Here is a 25,132-nt window from a genome sequence, read left to right as displayed (position 1 = left end):
GTCAGAGCAGTATCAATAGGTCAAGGGTCAAAGATCAGACCCCATGTTTAAAGGTCAAAGGTATGAGGTCAGAGTACACAGCATTCAAAGGTAAAATGTCGGCAGTCAAATCAAAAAGGGGTTAGAGGTCAAGTGTCAGTGGTCAGATTACAAAGTGTTCAAAGGTAATGGGTCAGATGATGGTGATTGGTCGTCTTGAGCAGAAAAATACAACAAATATTATTGATGTTTCTAGAATCCTTTGAAGGAAGCTATTTATTATTTCTCAGTAAATCATATTAGCAATAATATACCTGTAAACATGATACCTCTATATAGTTGAGGAGACTGTCAGAAAATCTACAAATATTGTTCGATTCCACAGTGTAAAACTGATATATTTATAATAATACATTTCATCAATCCATTTATATAAAGTTAAGCATGGGAATCCAAGCAGGGCAAAACTATATACCATTGATGATATTTTCATCTTGTTTAACAACCATACAGACTAGTGCAAATTGGTGAAGAACCAAACAGAGACAGCATTGGCAAATTCTGAAATCCTCACCCTAAAACAGAAAAACAAGCACTTTTTGATATTGAGCCATTACCCATAAAGAGAAGAAGAATTATGTTTTTAAAAACATTCATAATATATACCAAATTTTTCAAATCGGACAACACAACAATAATAATACTATTTTTACGGTCTGACCGTTATAGAATATAATAATGAAATACCATATATGTAGCATGCGCTGAACTAAAGAAAGTTTGCATAGATAAAAAAACCCCGAAGAAACAGTGATTTACAAATTTTTTTCCTGTAGAATATCTTACACTTGTATGATTGTTGAAATCTTATATTTCCTTAGAATCTAATTTTGTTTTATAAATCTATCATTTTCATTGTTTTCCATGATGTTCAAATAAATACTGAGTAAATATCTTTTAAACAAACAGATATGATCAATGTGATCCGGTGATTCTCGTCCCTTGGTTGCCACTGGCAAGGGCGTTGAGCAACTTCCATTCTTCACAAAATTTCAATTATTCTTGTAAATGTACCAAGAAATTTTTACTCCAATATAGTAAATGAAATCAATCAATCAAGATGAGAAATCACAAGTTTTTATTGGAATGTAGAATATGTATGTAATGCTTATTATGTATTGACTATAATCTGTTTCATAGACTTTAGAAATTATAAAATTTCCTACAGAAATAATTCTATGAAAAAAAAAGATAAATTTTTTCCAATATCTTTCAACGTTTTTCTTCATTCAACCATTCTTCTCAATTGCAGATTGTTTATAAAACCAATTTATATACCAAGTATGACTTATCTATATTCTGACAGTTTATCATTTTTCAAAGAAAATAACAAAATCCTATTATATATAAAATCTTAATCTAAATGAAACGCTATGAAGCTAACAACCAAGACAAAAACACAATTAACATAATATAATTATATATAATAGTTTTCCTATAAATAGATATGACACAGATGCCGCAAACAATTGAAGCCTACGTACATCAACACAGTTACTGCTACTCAAACAAATAAAAAATTTAACAAATCATATATTTTTTATGAAGTTTTCAAGTGTGAGCATGAGAGAAAACATGAATAGATTTATATAACATATTCAAATGCAGATGGTTTTGACAATGTTCTATTTGCGACAGTTCAACCTCTGACCACTATCAAATATTTACAGTATCATCAAATATTGGGGGATAATGCTTTCATATCTGTTTGTGCCTGTAACATAGAGCTCTTTAATGTTTGGAAAAATGTTCCATGTTACCATGGGATTTTATGAGCAAAGAGAAACGTATGACTCCAAAATTGATATCAAAGTGATGAAAAAGGACACTTTACTCAACATGCAGACTTCCATTTTTTTTTTTTTTTTTTTAATTTATGATTTGTTATAAGGTAAGGAAGAAAAATACGATTTTATTGATACAAGTGTACTGAATATTATAAATTCCATCATTAGGTTTATGTCTGCTTCTACTGAAGTTTTTATAAGCTGAAAATTTCTGTCTTGAATAAACATATATCTAATAACGTTCATCTCTGCATGAGATGATTTAACAATCTGAAACACAAGATAATGGATGAAGATGTCTCAAATCTTATCAGAATAAATAATCATCTACAATTTGCAGAAATCTGTTGAGATTGTATGTTTGTTTATGATTTTTTTTTAAATTTATAAATAAGAACAAAAATCAAATAATTATTGTATTATAAACAAGCATTATATAAAAAAAATCTGAGACACGCAACACTCCTTCTCCAGTGCAGAAAAGTCATTATTAAACCAATTTCTATAAATAGAAACAGTGACCTTGACTTTATAACCCTTGAGCAGAAACATGTCTCTTAGTTAACCCTTGTATATGTATTCATTCTCTTGGATCAAAATCCTAAGAGAAATCATGTTGCTAGAGAGATGATATGGATTTGGGACAGGTTTCAACAGGATACAACAGACAAGTTGCACTGTCCCATCCACATCAAAATTGTGAGGTCAAAAACATTTCAAAATTGTGTTAGTAGTCTGTCATAATGATTAAATAATTTCTAGTGTTTGATGGATGAGTTGATAATATATGTATGAATAAGACAGTTTTATCTTAAATCATCATCCTGTGATCTGTTATATAGATCGCTGGAAACAGCAAACAAGTCAGCTGGCAAGTAGAAACTTTAGGCAACATCTACAGGTAAAATCCAGGTCAAAGCTCCCCAGAAACACCTGACACAAAGCTCATTGGTTCACCTGATAGACTTCACATTTAACCAAGAAAACCTTTCACATACAATTTAGTACATTTTTCCTCCACATTATTCCAGTTAAACATCTATCTAAGCCCAGGACTCATGGTTTTGTTTAGGTGTACTACCAAAAGAGTTATATTTCTTTCTTAGAAGTTATAGACTGGAAACCAAACCATTTATAGATGTGATTTAAGTCCTGCGGTCAAGTCCATGTTTTACTGGAATAGCCTTCAGAAAATCGTCTACAAAGTAAACCTACAAACCAGACACAATTTTACCAGGTATACAAAAAACAAGTCATTAGTCATGGACAATGATTTAAGACATTTCAATTAAAATTATTAAAAATACAAATTCACAAAATAATACTTCTAGATTTTTATTAAGTACACAATAAAATACTTGTAAATGTGATTTCTACTGTCTCGATACAGAATTTTAATGTATTTCCCCTGCTGTATTTTTGGTTGAAAGGGACTTGGCTATATAAAAGTAATGTGGATGATGTATAAAACTAGTGCACAGAACATAACAATAGTATAATCCAATGAAAGAGAACAACCTCAGTCGATTGTGGTTCCTAGAGGAATCCACAAGTCTTCAGTGTAAATCAGAATAACAGGGGACAAAATGACAGACTGCAACCGGGCAGTATTCAACATGATAACAAAACTTAAATTTTCTTAAAAAAAAAAAGGTTTTCAATAAACAACACAAGTAGGGCATTGAAAAAGACAAATGAAAATGGAAACTCCAAAATTACAGCTACAGAGATATATATTTTAAACCTACCAATTATTTTCAAAAAAATTATTTCCGCAGGATTTTTTTTTTTTAAGGTATAAAGAATGATTTTAAAGAATCTGACATACCATATTTATTTAAAAAAAAAAAAGCCCACTCTTGGTATTATGCCTGCCCATATCTACTGTAATTCCCTAAGGAAATCTGAACATATGCTATATCATTATCCAGGAAACAGTTCTCCCTTCATTGGTTGAGCAAGAATTCAACCTCAGAATATAGAAAGTTTACCATTGATGTAGTACTACAATAATCAAACAGAGGAGATAAATGTAGGTCAGATTTCTTAATTTTTTCATTTCTTTCTATTCAAAGAAATAGCAAACAATGGAGTCATTGGCAAGAAAACCAGTGAAGTTCACACAAAAAGCAAACATGGAATGGGGAATACATGTAGAAGCCCGTTGTTGGTCTGAGGTGTGAAATCTTTCTTACTCCTGTCACTTCCTGAGCAGATGCTTAATAGACTAACATGAACAACGCAAGCAGCTGAAGATATAATTTTTACAATTTTCTATAAAAGAATCCATATTCATCTTTACACACAATATTAATTTTTATCAAATTAAAATGGAAACATGCTGACAGCGGATATTATCAAGAAAGTTTCACATTTAAAATAGATATATATAGAACAACCTGCAGCTGTTAAATATCAACCCTGACAAACCAGTTATGCTTACAATAATTGTTTACAATGGGTTGTTTATCCATCGACAAATAGTCAGCGTAAAAAATAAACAAGTTTTTACATTTAACATTAGCCATTAAAATAATACTTATCTTATCCAAATGCTTATCACAATCAGAATTACACATCTGAACTATTTGCAAAATGTCATTTCTGAATTCACTTCTACAAAATTTCTGAATTTCCAAAATTATTTGAATAACACCATTTCTGATTGGATGACTTTTAAAAGTATGTTTCTATAACAACACATCTGTTTGGCTACATATACAAAATAACAATATTAGACAGCTAGTCATAAAATGTTGTTAGGATATTTTCCCCTAATCTCTGCATACATAACTTGGCAACAAAAAATATTCCAAATTTCCAAAATTTTCATATTTCCTATCACACAGATCAATCCACGTTTTTCTGTTCCATTTTAACTTTTAACTGTAGCATATCCGTTCCACTACTAGAACATATCGGGGCCCTTTCCTTACTACTACTGTGCAGCGTTTTTGGCTTCCCACTCGAAAAACATCTATTAAACATGTGATTAAAAATTTTACGATTCATACTTTTTATGAAAATATATAATTTATTTTATGATTGATTATATCCAAAACGAAATCTGTAAAAAGTAATTTATTTGAAGTCTACTATTTTGAAGGGCTGGCTGTACAGGTATACGTCTAAATCTTGATCAACTCAACATCATTTCCTATACCGCATCAGCTTTATATCACATCAATTAAGACTTGTTTCTGGTGTAAAACAGTCGGTTATGAAAATAGGTGTCACCTTTATGCAGTCATCTGAGACAAACAATCCAGGTGTGTCTAGTACCTGTTCAGCGTACATGCCCTGGAACATCTTGACTTTTTTGTCTATTAACTAAAACTCACTCAACCATGAATTAACTTTATATGCGATAAATAAAATGACCTGATGTGAGATATGTAAAATGTATTGTAATAAAGCAACTAAACAAGTCTGAATATGGATCTGGAGATGTCGCAAGACCTGTAATTCAGACGTAGTTCAAATGCTTAAAAAGGTCATTTCTGGCAACATTTTGACATTTATACAAATTACTCCTTTTTTACATCCATCATCTACCAGAAGCTATTTTGATTGGCTCTCAACATTAAATAGATAAAGTAATGTAGACTGTAGTATAAGTATTGTCTTTCTTACAAATCAAAACACATTCTGTATTTTACAAAAAAACTTAGCGTTTTCAAAGCATCATCCGTAGCATTTCCATCACACTTCATACCATTTGGGTAATACTATCGTATAATTTCCATAACACTTCTATAGCATTAACGTAGCATTACTATATCATAACTATAGTGTTTCTGTTTAAGATGGAACAGCAAGCGTGTAAGGGTCTGTGTTATCAAAGCAATTAGTCTACATCACTTCCTTTTTCAAAACAAAAATACATCCAATTTTGCAATGAACAAATGTTTCAATCACAAACACTTTAACACCAATTTCTAAACGTATGATTGACAATGCTCTGTGCACAGCTTTAATTTTGTTTGAAGGTGAATATCACATATCTATGGCTCACACTGTTCTCCAACTGCTTGTGATATTTGAAAAAATTATATGAGCTCAACATAGTTTGATGGAAACATTCCATGGTTTCCTGAGGGGTCCGTGCCCATCCACCATCCAGGGTCAATCTGTTCAACTTTTGTGATGATGTCATCAGGGTCAAAGGTTATTTCAGTCTCATCCGCTACAGTAAGAAAGGAAGCAGATAGGATTAATGTTTAAACATTAGCTATTTCATCTGGAAAGTAAGAACAAGATGCCCAAGGGGCCTGCATCGCTCACCTGGCTAACTCACCTAGTTATTCATTTACCAGGTATCAAAGAATTTCAAATATGACAAATAATTTCTGAATTAATTTCTTTATTGGGTCCTGGCTTTGTGGTTAAACAGAAATCAGATTCCCTATTCATAAAAAATTGCTTCAGACCAAACATGTACAATATCCTTGTACAGAAATAGGAGTTTCTAAGAACGTTATTTCCTCTATTGGTTCCTTTCTACAAGGTATGCTTCAGACAAAATCAGGACAGAATAAGGCATTTTAACAAAAGAAGAATTTTAGAGAATTTCCTTGATTTCCACTACTAAGACCAAATATTTATACAAAATTGATTTCTTTTCATCTCAGTATGCTTCAGACCAAATGACCAAATGATGATCAGGTGGCACAGTGTTAATGTACTCGCCTTTCACCTAAAAAGGCCACTGTTTGTTTCCCTGATTAAAATGGAACTGTATGTGGTCACCTGTCTGACCATATGGTTTACCGAGGGTACAAGTGATTTCCAACACATCAGGATCCTCGCACACTTTCATCACAGGACCAACAAGAATGATTAATACAAGTTCGTATAACTTTTTCTCAATTGTTGTAAATAAAGGAATTTTTATCCAGTTATTCAATTTTTTAAATAAGCATATCTAAAGGATATTTTGAGTACAATTAAAAAATTCATGACATCTACTCAAAGAATTCCCACAAGTTATGTGTCTACAAAATTATTTATAAAAATTGTGAATTTTGATGCCATCCAGTTTCTGGTGAAAAGCATGTTTCCAATAACAGTAAAGATTGTAATATAAACTTTTTTTTGTTTCTGTTTTTGTTTGTTCTGACATCGAGATCAGGGATAGAACCTCATAATATGATACTATGGGGTAAATATGACCTTAGTCTTTTCTCAAAATATGACACTGATGAAGAAACAGGATGTGGCAGGATATAATTAACACTGGTAGTGCTATCTCCTTCCCCCAATTCCATGGCTGGACATATAAAATATTTTTTAAAATCTGAAACCAGACATACCTGCTTGGTAGTCGTAGAGTGCCCGTGCACAAACTCCTTGGTCCTCAGCTTCCTCCTGCATCTGTTGTTGGTAAGCATCAATCTCACCTTCTTCAAACTGAGGCTGGACAGCATGTACTGAGGGCACCTCAGGAGGACTATCTTCTGTAATATAATGAATTCATTTTTAATCTTTCTTATCTAACAGACATGTTGAATGTTGAATTACAGTGTATATATCTGATTCCAAATTTTATGAAATTTGGACATGTTTCAAACTGGTCTACAGGAAATTTCAGAGATCAAACATCTATTACAAGTGTAAACATTAATGTATGTAGTTATATATATTTATGATCAGTAAATCAGTTTCCTTAGGAATTTTTGTTTCGGTTTGTGAATTCTTGTTAAGAAAACTATCTTGAAAAACATGAAAAGACAATCATCGTTAGAAAAAAAAAACATCTGAAAAGATTTGAAAATGAGTCTCGACCATGAATCAGGTTGGTCCGATTGAAAACCTAATGATACAAGGAATGTATCCCTACCATTATCATCCCAGTCATCATCCTTCTCCTCCTCGTCGTCTGAGTACTGACGTTTTGGCAGTCCTTCAGCAAGGAGGTTACGGCCCCTAGGTAACTGTGTGTCTTGAGGAGGAGGTGATGGGTCCCTCATTACTGGCTGTTGGGGTGAAGGATTCCGCATCACTGGCTGCTGAGTCTCTGGGGAAGGCTCCCTAGGGGGAGGAGATGGTTCTCTTGGGGGTGGGGAAGGTTCTCTAGGGGGCGGGGAAGGTTCTCTTGGGGGCGGGGAAGGTTCCCTAGGAGGAGGGGAGGGTTCCCTCACATGGTGATTTGACTGGTTCTGATCTTGAGATAAGACGCTGTCACTAGTATTTTCTGTCGGCAAAATGATTGGTTTTTTCGGTTCGTGATGTTGCTGTTCTTGATGAAGAAAGGCTGGCTGCCGAAGTTTCCTGAAGCACAACATCACTAATCAAATAGACGTAAACAAGTAAACATCAATATAAACCTCTTATTGCTCCAACGGAATTGTAGCCATCTATTTATCTGGTTTCCCAATCCTATCTACCACCCCTCAGAAGAATGACAGATAATTTCACTGTCCTATAATAAGCCCATCTCTAGCTTTGAACTAGAATTTTTTATAATGGCTCCTTCGGCTTATTGCAGGATTAAGGTAACACTATCAATACCATATAAAACCAAAAAAATAAAATCAATGTACAGAACATATTGTGTAATATCTAATTAGATCCTTGATTGATCTATGTACACAACTACATATGATCATTATTGGCTCACAGCCACATACGACAAGATCCTAGAGTGATCTATGTACACAACTACATATGATCATTATTGGCTCACAGTCACATACGACAAGATCCTAGAGTGATCTATGTACACAACTACATATGATCATTATTGGCTCACAGTCACATACGACAAGATCCTGGAGTGATCTTTGTGCAGAATACAGAACTATATATGATCTAAAGCACAGTCACATACGACAAGATCCTGGAGTGATTTTTGTGCAGAATACAGAACTATATATGATCTAAAGCACAGTCACATACGACCAGATCCTGGATCTTTTTTGGTTTTATATCATTTTGGTATCCTTTTTATTATCTTTATTTGTTTACATCAAGAGGTAAATAAATAACAAAGTTTAACATTATAAACCTGTCATTTTTTATTTTTCCACTAAGGATTAAAGGGAATATATATAATTCCTATACTTACTGAGAAACAGCAAAAATAGAAAATTGCAATCTAATCTAATGCCATTAATCATCTGCCATTTTGTTTTTCAGATCAATATCGAAATAGAATATTCACAACTTGTGACAAAGGAATCGTATATCTGACATTGAAAGAACTACCCTGTACTTCTCAGATGGTCAACATCAGAGTTGTATGGACAGCAAATAGACTGACAAGCAACACATCAGAGAGGAAATACAAAACAGCCTTGAATCTCATGTGACCAAACTTACTTTGGAGGGGGAGGTGGCCCTCTCCTGATAGGAGATGGCGGTTCATCCATACTCTCCGATTCTTTCCTACGGAACAACGCCCTTGCATTAGCGGCTGAATTGGAGGTCAGTTTAGATGCTTCCTGTAAAAGATGATTGGAGATATATGTCCTACCTATATATTGTACATTTTTAACATTGATCTTATTTTAGAACTTTTTGAAGTGTTGTGCTACAATAAGACCACTAATTACAGTCCCAGTAAGTTGTTGATATATCAATAACTGTGGAAAAGCCAATACATCATCAAATAGGAATAATGTACTCAAATTTCACTGCAGAAAATTCAGTTTTTCAATTTTTTGTTTGGTCTTAAGTAGCCAAAAAAAAAAAAAACCCAAAAAACAGCATTGAAGAAGTGTACACTGTATCAACATTTTCAAGACAACAGTGATAGATTTGATAAAATTGTAAACAATATTATTGGGGTCAGTTTCATATTGTTTCTGAATTTAGCTTATTAATATCTGAGTTAAACTTATTTCTGTGTCCATGTTAAGTTTGTTTCTGTGTCTAAGTTTTGGCTTATTTCTGTGTCTGAGTTCAACTTATTTCTGTGTATAACTTAAGCTTATTTCTGTGTATGACTTCAGCTTATTTCTGTGTATAACTTCAGCTTATTTCTGTGTATAACTTCAGCTTATTTCTGTTTCGGAGTTCATCTTATTTCTGTGTAGGTGTTCATTTTATTTTGATTTTTTTAGCCTTACGTTCAGTTCATTTCTGTTTCTGAGTTCAGCTTATTTTTCAGTCTTACGTTCAGTTCATTTCTGTTTCTGAGTTCAGCTTATTTTTCAGTCTTACGTTCAGTTCATTTCTGTTTCTGAGTTCAGCTTATTTTTCAGTCTTACGTTCAGTTCATTTCTGTTTCTAAGTTCAGCTTATTTTTCAGTCTTACGTTCAGTTCATTTGTGTTTCTGAGTTCAGCTTATTTTTCAGTCTTACGTTCAGTTCATTTCTGTTTCTGAGTTCAGCTTATTTTTCAGTCTCAAGTTCAGCATTTCTACATCAGAGTTCAGCTTTATTTATATTTATCTATAAAACTTACTGCTGCACGTTCCCTCCTTAATATATCGCTTCGCTTTCCTCTTTCTGTTTCTTCTTGAAATGCTGCTGCCTGTTCCTTTTCCTTTAGAAATAAGATACATTTGTGTTAAAATCTTATTTACCTCCATCTCTATTTTTGTTTGACAGTCAAGAGTATTTTTGATAATCTCACTATATATCATTTCTTTGGTCATGAAGTTATAACATCAGGCTCCGTGTATCACATAAGAGTCATAACGAAAATTTCATTGTAATCTGATAACACAGTATCTATTCCATAAAGCAAATTTCTAATTTACCTACTCCATGTACACCATTCTGAGAAATTTCCAAATTCTATATCTCAGGATGACCTTTGACCTTCATCCTTGACAAACAAAATCCAATCAGGCACAGAATTTGACAGTAAGAATATGAACTAAATCTGTCAAAAGGTTGGCATGATATCTTGCAAACAAGCTTTCCACAGACAGTTGGACAGACAGATGGATGGAAGAATGGACAGATGAACAGACAAAGATATTTTTATCTATCCTTCGGTAAGTGTCAGGTATAGGTATGATTATCAACTATGTATAAATAAAAGATTTCAAATGAAGAGTATTAACAGAATTTCAAAGTCAAAATTTAAGTGATGTTTACTACACACAATTCAGAGATAGCCTACCCATCGTTGTTTTTCAGACTCGGAGTCTTGCTGACTTAGACGACGCTCCAATTTGCGCTGTTCTGTAATAGCCTTCATTCGTTCTCGCACCTGTGCCTCACGTTTCTCTGTTTCTTGTTTCTGGCAAAACACATTTTTTTCAAGCATTATATTTATAAACAGTTTTTCTTGAAATTCAAAAGGAAAAAATATAAAAATGAATTCTACCTTCAACAAAGTTTACTTATTTTTTTCAACAAGTATATTTTCAATTCAATCAAGAAATTTCATTTCAAGAATCAGAAAAAATACTTTTGTCAGAAATATCTGAAATGTAATTTTATCAAAATATCAGCAGCTAAACATTTCGGCATCAATGCTTCACAATTTAAAACTTAAGAATGAGATTAAGTGTCATAATCTGTTACTTTACAAATGACTGAATTTTTCACAGCTGGAAGGTAACGTATTTATCATGTTCAGGCCCTGAATTTGGTATAATGCAAGTTTTCTTAATATGACCAGTGTATACACCAAGTTTCAATAACTACTAAATTATGTAAGAGAGTTATGGATCTTAAACACTGCACTCTACTTATTAAGATCTATCTACCTATGAAGTTTCATGTTGATACCTCTTATATGGTTTTTGTGATATGCTCCAAACAAAATGATGATGGACAGACAAACAGGACATACAGACAAACATTCTTCTTGGAGTATAACATGAGGCCCAAAGGGCCTTAATGGTGACTTGAGTTACAACGCTTCTTGTAACATGCGATAGAATTTTTTTATATCTTCAAAATTAGGATTACTTAAACTACTATGAGCTCTCCCTTCAGACAGCATAACAATTATTTAATGTTTGCACCATATTTAATATCTGAGTGTCTTTTTAATACTTTCCATGGCCTATACATTAAGACCTTCAATACACTAGAAACATTTCTGTTATAAATTCACTGACAAGTTTAAGCTTGAGTATACTAGAAAATGTTAATAGAAGCACACATTCTAAAAATCTGTATGATTAAAAAATAATTAAGGAAGCAGTGACTTTAGATACATGCCAGCTGAAACTAGAAACTACATAGGAACAATTACAAATTAACAACATGAGAGGTGCACAACTTCCAGTTTCTCATCAATCAAAGCTGATAGCAATTCATAGTTTTAAAAGATATTTTCAGAAAATTTGTAATATTTTTCATACACCTAGCACAATGATGAAGCTAGTAACATAATAAACTGATGGAATCTCCCCAAATAAATCCTAGTTCCAAAATGGCTAATTTAGACAAATTCAAATATGTGAAATAACAAAGGGCAATAACTCCTAAATTATGCAAAAAAGAGTTATGGTTCTGATACTCCGCACTTCTCCGTATCAAGACCTATCTACCTAAGAAGTTTCATGTTGATATCTCTTATTGTTCTTGTGATATGATCCTGGAAAAATAATAACAGACAGATGGATGGACAAAGCCACCACTGATAATCAATATTCTATGACTATTGTTCCTTTAAATATTATTCATAATGAATCATTGTTCCAGCTGATATGATCAACAAAACCCTGCCAGTCAGAACCATGGATATGCATGCAAGGAGACTGGAATGAAAGCTTGAAGAAACAAGAAAAATTCATACTCTTGGAATATGTGTGGTTGTATTTACAAATCAAACAATTTTATTATCAAGTACTTTCATTATCAATCCAGATAAGAAAATTTCCCAAACATTTCATCATATTTTCTATGATTATAACTATCTCAATCTCACTGTAGAATGAAACCTGTCTAATCCAACCACAGTGAAACATATTGGTCAGTTTAGACAGAACGTCTGAATACGTAGGAAAAAGGAATTTTTCATTTCTAGATTTTGAACTTAATAAGCTTTCCCTTCATCGATCAGATGTTTTCTTACTCCTGTAGGTTTTTATATATGTATTGTCGTTGTAGTGACTGCTTGACAATGTTACATTGGGATTATACAGAATGTTGTAGGACAAAGGTTTTAGAACAGACATATGCAGAATGTTGTAGAACACAGGTTTTAGAACAGACATATACAGAATGTTGTAGAACAAAGGTTTTAGAACAGACATATACAGGATGTTGTAGAACAAAGGTTTTAGAATAGACATATACAGAATGTTGTAGAACACAGGTTTTAGAACAGACATATACAGAATGTTGTAGAACAAAGGTTTTAGAACAGACATATACAGGATGTTGTAGAACAAAGGTTTTAGAACAGACATATACAGGATGTTGTAGGATACAGGTTTTAGAACAGACATATACAGAATGTTGTAGAACAAAGGTTTTAGAACAGACATATACAGGATGTTGTAGGACACAGGTTTTAGAACAGACATATACAGAATGTTGTAGAACAAAGGTTTTAGAACAGACACATACAGAATGTTGTAGAACACAGGTTTTAGAACAGACATATACAGGATGTTGTAGGACACAGGTTTTAGAACAGACATATACAGGATGTTGTAGGATACAGGTTTTAGAACAGACATATACAGAATGTTGTAGAACAAAGGTTTTAGAACAGACATATACAGGATGTTGTAGGACACAGGTTTTAGAACAGACATATATAGGATGTTGTAGAACAAAGGTTTTAGAACAGACATATACAGGATGTTGTAGAACACAGGTTTTAGAACAGACATATACAGGATGTTGTAGGACACAGGTTTTAGAACAGACATATACAGGATGTTGTAGGACAAAGGTTTTAGAACAGACATATACAGAATGTTGTAGAACAAAGGTTTTAGAACAGACATATACAGGATGTTGTAGGACAAAGGTTTTAGAACAGACATATACAGAATGTTGTAGAACAAAGGTTTTAGAACAGACATATACAGGATGTTGTAGGACACAGGTTTTAGAACAGACATATACAGAATGTTGTAGAACACAGGTTTTAGAACAGACATATACAGGATGTTGTAGGACACAGGTTTTAGAACAGACATATACAGGATGTTGTAGGATACAGGTTTTAGAACAGACATATACAGAATGTTGTAGAACAAAGGTTTTAGAACAGACATATACAGGATGTTGTAGGACACAGGTTTTAGAACAGACATATACAGAATGTTGTAGAACACAGGTTTTAGAACAGACATATACAGGATGTTGTAAGACACAGGTTTTAGAACAGACATATACAGGATGTTGTAGGACACAGGTTTTAGAACAGACATATATAGGATGTTGTAGGACAAAGGTTTTAGAACAGACATATACAGGATGTTGTAGGACACAGGTTTTAGAACAGACATATACAGGATGTTGTAGGACACAGGTTTTAGAACAGACATATACAGGATGTTGTAGAACAAAGGTTTTAGAACAGACATATACAGAATGTTGTAGAACAAAGGTTTTAGAACAGACATATACAGGATGTTGTAGAACAAAGGTTTTAGAACAGACATTTTAGAACAGACATATACAGGATGTTGTAGAACAAAGGTTTTAGAACAGACATATACAGAATGTTGTAGAACACAGGTTTTAGAACAGACATATACAGGATGTTGTAGAACAAAGGTTTTAGAACAGACATATACAGAATGTTGTAGAACAAAGGTTTTAGAACAGACATATACAGGATGTTGTTGAACAAAGGTTTTAGAACAGACATATACAGAATGTTGTAGAACAAAGGTTTTAGAACAGACATGTTTCATTGTACACCTTACTTTGATTATAACATGTACACAGCATACATTACTATCCTATACTACATGTTCGATGTACCTATATCATAAGTAATAGATACAAAGGCAACCATATATACTTCATTGTGCATGCTCAAATTTCATCTACTGATTTACAATCACTCTTGCTCTCTGCACCCCTGGAACATGTCATGGCAACATTGCAGGAACAAGCGGTGTTATTTGAATGGTTTCAGGAGAAAAAAAACCCTGACAAATCACAGGCTGATACGCTCCTTTTGAAGATTACAAAGGACGAAAAAACCCAACTTCATTACAATAAACTGTAATATAACCTCAAGATTTGTTTGATGTATATCAAACGATTAAACTAGACTTTTCATCTTGTCCACAAGGTGTTGCACATGGAACCTTCGATTTTGCCATGACATGTTTGGGAATGCAGAGAGCAGAAGTGATTGTAACCCCTGGAGTATCAAGGATGTAAGAAATGTAGATATTTGATACTAATGAGCACTTGCAACTAAATTTTATATATTTTAACAAGTCACAAAAACACAATAGACAGATATAAGGCTTCAGAGAAATTTTGTTTCCAAATACAGGTATCCTGCAATCAAAGAATCTGAAATGTTTATAAACCTACGACCATTGTCATAAAGCATTTCACAAATTCTTAATTGTATCATTAAAATTAAAATTAGATTTTCAGGATAAGGAGATATTGATTGCAACAAAATGTTTCCTAATTATCAACTGGAAACAGAAATTTTAAAGGAAACAAATATTTCTTTAATGTATATTAAATGTGCCATCACAGTAAAAATCGATGATGTCATTACTTCTTGTACTGGCAAAAGGTGACTTCTCCATATAATTGACATTGCAAATACCTGATACGTGAAGTCAATATTACTGTAAATAAACTGCAGTTATATAGCATCTCCGGCATTCACCACTCCAAAGCTAGCAACATTTTTTACTTTATCTACAAACATTTTAAATATCAAATCTGTCCTAAAAACAATACATTCCTTGGTCTAGCAAGTGGAAGATTTTTTGTTAAAGAAAGTTTGAGTTCATGAAGTTGTGACTAATATGTTAGATAGAACAATACTGTGTATATATATAATGTCTACATCAGCTGTAAACTAAAACCTGTGTCAGTCCTTCATAGTAACTGATATCTACATCAGCTGTATACTCTACATCAGCTGTATACTGAAACCTGTGTCTGTCCTTCATAGTGACAAATATCTACATCAGCTGTATACTGAAACCTGTGTCTGTCCTTCATAGTGACATCAGCTGTATACTGAAACCTGTGTCTGTCCTTCATAGTCACAAATATCTACATCAGCTGCATACTAAAACCTGTGTCTGTCCTTCATAGTGACAAATATCTACATCAGCTGAATAATGAAACTTGTGTCTGTCCTTCATAGTCACAAATATCTACATCAGCTGTATACTAAAACCTGTGTCTGTCCTTCATAGTGACAAATATCTACATCAGCTGTATACTCTACATCAGCTGTATACTAAAACCTGTGTCTGTCCTTTATAGTCACAAATATCTACATCAGCTGTATACTCTACATCAGCTGTATACTAAAACCTGTGTCTGTCCTTCATAGTCACAAATATCTACATCAGCTGTATACTCTACATCAGCTGTATACTAAAACCGGTGTCTGTCCTTCATAGTGACAAATATCTACATCAGCTGTATACTGAAACCTGTGTCAGTCCTTCAGTTTTACGTCAGTATCTACATCAGCTGTATACTAAAACCTGTGTCTGTCCTTCATAGTGACAAATATCTACATCAGCTGTATACTGAAACCTGTGTCTGTCCTTCATAGTCACAAATATCTACATCAGCTGTAAACTAAAACCTGTGTCTGTCCTTCATAGTGACAAATATCTACATCAGCTGTAAACTAAAACCTGTGTCTGTCCTTCATAGTGACAAATATCTACATCAGCTGTATACTAAAGCCTGTGTCTGTCCTTCATAGTGACTGATATCAACATCAGCTGTATAACAAAACCTGTGTTAGTCCTTCTTAGTGACTAATATCTACATCAGCTGTAAACTAAAACCTGTGTCTGTCCTTCATAGTGACAAATATCTACATCAGCTGTATAACAAAACCTGTGTTAGTCCTTCTTAGTGACTAATATCTACATCAGCTGTAAACTAAAACCTGTGTCTGTCCTTCAGTATCTAAAAATCATTGCAAGTACAACTGATGATATTTTCCACATATATCTGAAAATATGTTCCTTTTGTACACAGGACTTCAAAGGAAATATTGAGATACACCCACTTCCTTCAGAATGTGGAGGATAATAAAGTACCACAAATTTGTAGTGCAGTCCACATATGTGTATGTAGGCAATGTCTAGTTAACAAAACAATGCTGTGTTAATTCAATCAAATCAAATATCAATGATGTAGAAAAACAAACTGACTCAACAGCATTTTTGTAACACAAACAGTCAAACTGAAAATTGATTAACGATATGTTGAACAATTTTGTCCCATAATGGATATTACTAAAATGGTTTCATAATGAAAATTAGCTGGTCCTTATCTGTCGTGTATACCCCAACAGTTCCCAGATAGCTGTTTACTTACAAAACAAATATTAAATTAATTTATAGGTCCAAACCAATGCACCTGTAAATTTTTTCTGGTAGTCATGTTTGTCAATATTTTTTTTTCTTTTCTTTCTAGCTGTTTGCATTTTAGAACTTTAACACAAGACACCAGAAAGCTACAGAGAGAATACAAGGTATTGTAGCATAGTCTACAGTTCAATATGGCCAAAACTACTGAAATGATGAAGAACTGGCACAAGTGTTAGATACATGTTATCATTTAAGATAAAAGTCTGAGAGAGAATCAGTAAATAAAAATACTAGATACAGCAAAACAAAGAAGCCATTCTTGTTAGAACAACAGCCACACCACGACAGACCACATGCCAAAGTGTTCTAACTCCTATTACCTCCCTTTCCTTCCTCTCCACCACCTCACGATGTCTTTCACTTTGATTTTTTTTCCGTTCCTCAGCGATTCGTTTTTGTTCCTCTTTCTGTATGCAGTAAATTGTTGTGTCATCATGGTTGGAAAATAGTCCACATAATTAATTTTGAGTGAAATCCAACGGACTTTTGTGTGACTGAGAAACCTGCTGGTTTTGTTTGGTACATTAACAATTGACCTATCTAAGATGTTGATACAGAATTAAAATTTTTGTGCTTTTCATATAAAATGAGAGTTAATTTCAAAACGTAAACCTTGTGTGATCTGGATGTATATGGCTATCTGATATTTTTCCTGAAGACGAGTTACAAATATGTGATTGATTATATATTTATCAAATTCCACGACAATATCATTTACAATACTGATTTATACTTGTAAATTTAAGTATTCTTTACTTTGTAACAAATAACCAGTTCTAAACAACTATACCTAGCAATAGTTTAGACATTTAGAGATGTTGCAGTCAGTTAGTGACAGTAAGGGTAAGATGATCACCTTCAATAGCAGTTTTATAACATCATAGATAATATTTACACATCTAATTATTTTCATAGATCAAATTTTCAGGATTGTGTTAATGCTCTATGAAATGGCGGAAATATTGACCTTTTGAAAACAAACAGCTAAACTGTGCATTACAGTACAGTGTATTACAGTACAGTCAGTGTATTACATTTCTTAAAAATCTTTTCAACAACATATGTCTTTTCAATGTATGATACTACCAATTTTCAGTAGAAGAAATCTGATGTTCCATATTCCTCTTTTACAAACAATAGTGTTTGCTCCTCTTTGTGCCTAGGTGTTCCATAGAGACATTCAATTGAGTTTGGACTATTATTGTATATTGTACACAAAAGTATCTTCCAAAAAATTCATTTTATACAAAACTCTCCAATTCGATCTCCAGTCAGACCTTGACAAAATTACAACCTGCTAGATGATTAAAACCACCAGTATTTTTTGTCTCAAAAAAAAAAGAATAACCGGAAATTTTCTATTTTTAAATCATTAAAACTGAAATTGTTCATCCAATGTCTCTTCATATATATAATATATATATAACTTTCAACCCACCTCCGCCTCAGCCCAGAATTCATCACGAGTTTTGGTGTTGATTTCATTAGCAATATTCACTCTCTTGTACACAGAGCCCTGAAACAGAGAGGATTTACAAGCTTACAACAGTATTATACTGACTTATCACAAAACTTCTTTATAATTCCCGCTGCCATCTGATTTCCCAAAGGGAGTCCCTATCCTGTTTTTTACAGATGAATTTTGCAGTGTTCAAAGTTCATTTTGGATTTATGGCTAAACTTTCGTATCTCAAAATTGTAAATTAATTATTATGTACACCAGTCCAATGTACCAGTATCTCTAAAAGCTTGCTGTTCTTGTATAACCCTGACCATTGTGAAGAAAATTAACATGTACACACAATCAATATTAATCATAAACCCATGCAATACATAGTGTCTCCAAATGCTGAAGAACATAGGGTCACAACTCTCTTTATAGATACACTATACTCTAATTTCAGCACACGACACTTACCTCTACTGTACAAACCAAACAAAATTTGGCCGTATGAACCTTGATACCAGATGAATCAATTTTAAATGTTAAACAGGGTGGAGGTGGGGGGTTTCAATACTGCTGTATAAATACTGTTATGAGTATCTTACCACAGGGCCATCTTTTGCTGGTTTCTTGGGTTTCTCACTGTGTGCACTATAATTGGCTCCTGATGCCTTGGAAACCTTGCCAACAATGATGTCCTCATCCACATCATCATCGCTTCGTGCTTGAATGGTCACATGAACTGGCTAAAAAGAGACAATCCTTTTCCTGTAATCATTGATCCTTTAAAGTATATCATAATAAAATCTCTGACTAATCTATCTTATACATACTTGTGGACCAGAGTGAACAGGTTAATCCCCACCAAAATAGTTGTATGATATGTCCACAAGGATAAATTTTTAATTTTGGGGGAGAGCTCACTGTATATACCCCTTTAACTAACCACAAAGTTAGTAAACGCTAAACTTAATCAATCGAACATTGTCAGCCCAGAGATATGTTGCGTCAAATATTTTACTGATATTTACAAGTGTTACAAACCACCCACCATCTCCCACCTTCCAGGAAATATCTTGTCCTTAAATTTAGCATTATTCCCAAGTCTCTACATGGGCACCAAGGTAATAGAGGTCTTTATTCATTTCACTGTCTCCATCAGGATTCAAACCTGGGACCTCTGGCTTTCTAGTCTTATGCTCACCTGACTGAAAAAGATCTCCCTAGCAGAGTAGTATATTGTCTTACTTCAATAGGATTATCTCCCTTAATGCTTCATTTTCTGTATAAAATTATAATCACATGTCCAACCTTCAAGTTTCTACAGACATGAACCTAACATATATATAGCTTTCATTTAATAACATGCTAGATTCCACAGACTGAATTTCAGCTTTCCAATTCCTACTCCAAACTGTTGAGAAGTCCTGAACCAGAATGAGGCTGGGATACCTTGAGAAAGCCACTGACATCCCGCACATGATTGGCACATTTGAATTTCATAGCTTCTGGAGCTGCTTCTCCTTGCTGGAAAAAATAGAAATATTAAAGTTAGAGGCCATGTTACACAACTAATGTATGTGATTACTCAATGTTGTTGTTGTTATTATTATTGTTGTTGTTGTTGTTGAAGACTTCAAGGAAGAAAAGGGGATTCAATCCATGTTATGTAACTCTGTGTGTATAAAAACATGATGTCAAAGATCACAACATGTCTTATTATTTTTATCATTTCAAATGGATATACGAACAAAGAGTTAAGAACTGTCAGTGAAAATTTGACCCCATAATAATCATATTAAGAGGATGTAGACTAGCCTACTCACCCAGTTAATGAGGACATATTTGGGCAGGTTGGTGTTAGGGTCCATCACCTTACAGTAAGCGTACATAATCTTTGAACCATTCAGGTCGTCCGCCATCTCCTCAATTCCCCCATCTGTTAAAACAATAGACTTCTAATGCAAAACCAACACATGATAACTTTACTGACCTTAGTAGACCAGCATAACAACGTTATTTCTTAAATCCTCTCAATAACTTACCATTACAATTTAACATGTCTTGAAACCTACAGACTAATTATTTTGAATATTAATCTAAATGTTATCAATGAAATATTTTACAAAATCCTACCTCCTTTTGCAACCAATTTGAGGGTTGAAGATTGACCTTCATATCCGAATATCAACCTGTAAAAAATAATAAAATCAAAAATTAAAACAAGAGTATCAGTGAAATTGATGAATGGTCTCTGAAAACAACTTTTTTGGACACAAAATTTAATCAAAGGACAATAATTCTATAATTAAAACATTGCAGGCCCTGAATTTGGTATACTGCACATTCTCTTAGTATGACAAATGTATACACAAAGTTTCAATAACTCCTAAATTATACAAAAGGAGAGAGGCACTTCTCCTTATCCAGATCTATTTTCCTATAAAGTTTCATGTTGATACCTCTTATAGTCTTTGTGATATGCGCCGGACAAAAGCATGATGGACAGAGTGACAAACAGCAACTAAATGCTCTCCTGAAGGGCCTAACAGTCACCTGAGTTACAATGTTCCTTGAAACATGCCAAAGAAATGATTTTGTTACAGAGAGTAGGATACACATATTGTGCAAATGTAAACTGCCTTTACAACATTAACTGCTATCCCATGCTAAGGCTTCTAACCATGTTTGAATTAAAACAAATTACAATAAAATATTGATATTTCCTATGTAAACTCTTCCATCCATGAACATTATTTAATAGATTCTATCATATCTTGGTATTGAGAATATCTTTGAATTTCAGTCAGTTTGACCCATTTTTAGCCTGCCCATTGGCTCCTGGGGGTCAGCCTAAGTCAACATTTGCATCTTATCAAACTGCCATCTTAATACTAATAATTCTAACCAAGTTTGGACTATTTCTGAAAGAATATTAACAAATAATGCTCAAAAATGTAATTTTCCTATATGAACTGTCATAAATTTTACCCCCTCCTCAGGGGGAAATGAGTGTCCCTCAGCTTGGAAAAAAATTGTAAGACAATTTCATCCATTAAAAGTAGTTGGTTCTATTTTATCTGGGTTTTGAGAAGAAGATTTTTGAAGTTTCAATCAATCTGACCCATTTCGGCCCCACCTCTCAGACCCCTAGGGGTTGGGGATCATATAGTTTACAATTTTAGTAAAATATAGGAAGGCTTTTCCATGCAGGCAGAGTAGTTAGTTCTACTTTATCTGGGTACTGAGAAGAAGATTTTTGAATTTTGAATCAGTTTGACCATTTTTGGCCCTACCTCTCAGGCCCCTAGGGGTTGTGGATCATATAATTTACAATTTTGGTGCATCTTAAGCCATGAGAGGTTTTTGCAAAATTTCACTGAAATTGGTTCAGGTGTTTTTCAAAAGAAATCAAAAATATTAAAAGTTTGTGACGCACAAGGCAGAACAAAAGGCAATAGTCAGTACTCAGAACATACCGACTATAGCAACCAACACACTCTTCAATTTTTTTTTCGTATGTGGTTACCATGACTCATGACGAATAATTTTTCGCACAAGCTAGCAATATTCTTTCTTGAGTCTGTCATAAATGAATACAGTGTCTATACATTAAGTATAGTTTAATCCCTACCGGTAATTAAAATAGGTAATTGTACTTAATTATATGCTGTGCAGTTATAGTGATAAATTTAAAAAATTGGGTCAAAAACAGCATTTTTTTAATGTAAATTGCAAAATACATATGCCCCTTCCTCTGGTGAGAAAAGTTTGACAGGGAGTTTATGCATGGTGATTTTGAATGAGACATACAGATATATGTAACTGATTGAAATCTTAATGTTAAGTGTTAATTGTCTCTCTTATATATAAAATGAATGTCTTGATCCAATAACTTTGTGCTTATCTTTGTGGTTCTATCCCAGTGGGCCTCATTCCCTAATGGATTTGTTTTGGCCTCATTCACAAAAATTTCCTTCCCAACTGAACGTTTTGTTCCCGAATGGAGAAATAAGGAGATAAAAGCCTTGCCAATGGTTTGACGTTTCTGACTTAGCCTTGCCAACAGTTGGCAACATATCTATAAAGTTTGATGTCTCTGACTTAACCTTGCCAATGGTTGACATCATATTTATATTGTTTGATGACCCTGACTTAATGACAGAACAGGCAATCAGGTAACACAACTTGCGATTAAGAATGAACAAGAAAATATCAACATTTTCATTAAAACTCAAAACTGAGTACACAGAAGCATTGGCATATATATGGGACCGAGTCAGATTATGAACTTTCAAGAAAATGCATTGTTCTTGTGTATGATGCACATCATGTTTTTGAAAAAGGAAAATTTCTTTAAAAAGTATGCATTATATGTGTATATTTAAGGTAACTTCATATTACACAACTTGCGACACAAGGAAATGTGATATTCCCTCATGAGGCCCTTTATCTTCATCATCATCTACTTCCCTCAAATTTTATCTATCAGCTGTCGACAGAAACCCTGATACTGAGAACAAGCCCTTGAAATTACAATCAAGTGTGAAATGTAATATCATAAGATAAGGAAGCTTAACATTTGTTACAGAGTTATTACTTTCCTGAATCCTTCTCCAACTTTCTTTCAACAAACTAGATACTTTTTCCACAGGCTTTCATTCAAAATAAAAATATGTACAATAAATTTATGTTTTTTCACCAATACAGTAATAAAATATATATATATATGTCGCTGTTTAAAAGTAAGCCAACAGATTACTTTGATTTTCCTATTCATAATAATCATAACTCTTGTTTTTGAGTCAGATGGTAATGACTTTAGTCTAAAGCATAAATTTGTAGACATTGCATACAGATACCTTGCAGGGCTCTCGATCTGCCAGATTTGGGGCCGAATAATTCCCAATGCAAAATCATTTTTTTCCCAATTTAGACCCAAAGTTTTCCCAATTCTAAGGGCCCCGGGCCCCAGTCCCAAAATGGGGTGTGAGAGCCCTGCCTTGTGTGGTACTAAATATCATGACACAACCTTTTAAGAAAATGCAGTGTAGTTGCTGACAAAATAAATCAGCTAAGATATGTAATACTTACGTTTCCATGTTCATTTAACATCCAAAGCCACTAATTTTTCTTCAAATCATGTATCCATTTTTGTCAGGCCATGACTTTAGACAGTTCATGTTTTGAGGTTGAGGAAAGGGCTGTGCTTAGACATATTCATTTGGTAGAGTTTTATAAAAATTGTTCTCCTGGCACAAGTCAGATGTGCATGCATTCAATTTCTCTACAGCTATTGATGGATGGCAATTTAAGACAAATCTTTTTTGTCCCAGCTCTCTATCACATGTGAAACTCAATTTAACAGTTTTATCAAAATACATTGCCAAAAATCTGATGAATTGTAAATGTAATCCTGGTAAAATACTAGCCGCAATATACCACTCGTCTAGAGAGAAATTCTCTTTAGCTTGATTGGTTGAGCATCAGACTAGTAAGCCAGAGGTCTGGGTTCGATACTTAGCGGAGACATTGAAATAAATAATGACCTCTGTTACATACAGTTTTATATAAACATTTCTTTGCAAATCTACATTTTTTGTGTTAAGCAATATACTGCAGATTACTCTGGATCAAATTTGGGGCAAAGTCATGATGGTAGGTCAATCATAGATTAAGTATATCAGCTTGAGAAGAGAGTCAGATGAGTATTATGTGGTTGGGCAACCTTTAAGTATTCTCCAACTCTATATGACAAATATCTATCCATCTCATTCTTAACAGGGTCTACATTTTTCATAAGAAAATGAAAGCAAAGATCACAAAAAAAGCAGATCGCAAACTTTCATTAACCCAGGACCAAGTGATAACGGGCTATGCTGTGATGTGCGTTGATGATTCATACCATACCGCACAAAGTGAGTCAAATGTTCAACAGGTGAAATCGACTTTGATGCGGTCACGCAGTTCGGGGACCAATTCAGCAAGTCTACTATGTCGATGGTCCTGACAACACACAGAATGACTTTAATTTATAGGTCGTATTATGACCTACATATCTAGAATTATTTGGTTGAGCCATCGGTCCAGATGTATTAAAACTAAAGCGAAACAATAACCGGAAGTAAACATTTGGGAGTGACACGGACAAGAGAAAATGGGCGGGTTGGCGATATCAACCAGATATTTCAGATTTGTGCAGACTTGGAGATTGCTGAAAAATGATCCAAACAATTTCCTATCTTATGAAAGATTAATCTCACCAATCCGTTTCAGACTTGTCATCCACAACTGCCCGATAAGCCTTGATAAGTGCATCTTGGTTTTTCCTCATATCAAGCGCCATCCTGCTTCCAGCATGTGCTTGTGTACTACGTCACCAAATCAAG

General features: G+C 33.7%; 1 protein-coding gene across 2 annotated transcripts; it reads right to left on the bottom strand.

Annotated features, from left to right (window-relative positions):
* Nucleotides 1-219: 219 nt before the first annotated feature.
* Nucleotides 220-25,089, bottom strand: LOC132544896 (drebrin-like protein B). Of its 2 annotated transcripts, none has more exons than XM_060208548.1 (13): nucleotides 25,007-25,089; nucleotides 20,880-20,935; nucleotides 20,570-20,682; nucleotides 20,196-20,270; nucleotides 19,349-19,489; nucleotides 18,738-18,815; nucleotides 17,620-17,706; nucleotides 10,900-11,019; nucleotides 10,234-10,314; nucleotides 9,147-9,268; nucleotides 7,666-8,096; nucleotides 7,139-7,282; nucleotides 220-6,012 (listed from the first exon to the last, which is right to left on the bottom strand). In XM_060208548.1, the coding sequence occupies exons 1-13, from the start codon at nucleotides 25,087-25,089 to the stop codon at nucleotides 5,876-5,878; spliced, it is 1,668 nt and encodes a 555-aa protein (XP_060064531.1). In that variant the 3' UTR covers nucleotides 220-5,875. The 2 variants fall into 2 exon arrangements, with proteins under 2 accessions (XP_060064531.1, XP_060064532.1); XM_060208549.1 differs by having other exon boundaries at nucleotides 7,139-7,279.
* Between the last annotated feature and the right edge of the window lie 43 nt (nucleotides 25,090-25,132).

This window comes from Ylistrum balloti, unplaced genomic scaffold, assembly GCF_031769215.1.
Source record: "Ylistrum balloti isolate Yb309-2 unplaced genomic scaffold, AGI_CSIRO_Ybal_v1 Utg369814, whole genome shotgun sequence".
In the NCBI taxonomy this organism is placed as follows: domain Eukaryota; kingdom Metazoa; phylum Mollusca; class Bivalvia; order Pectinida; family Pectinidae; genus Ylistrum; species Ylistrum balloti.
This window is presented reverse-complemented; position numbering and strand designations above follow the sequence as displayed.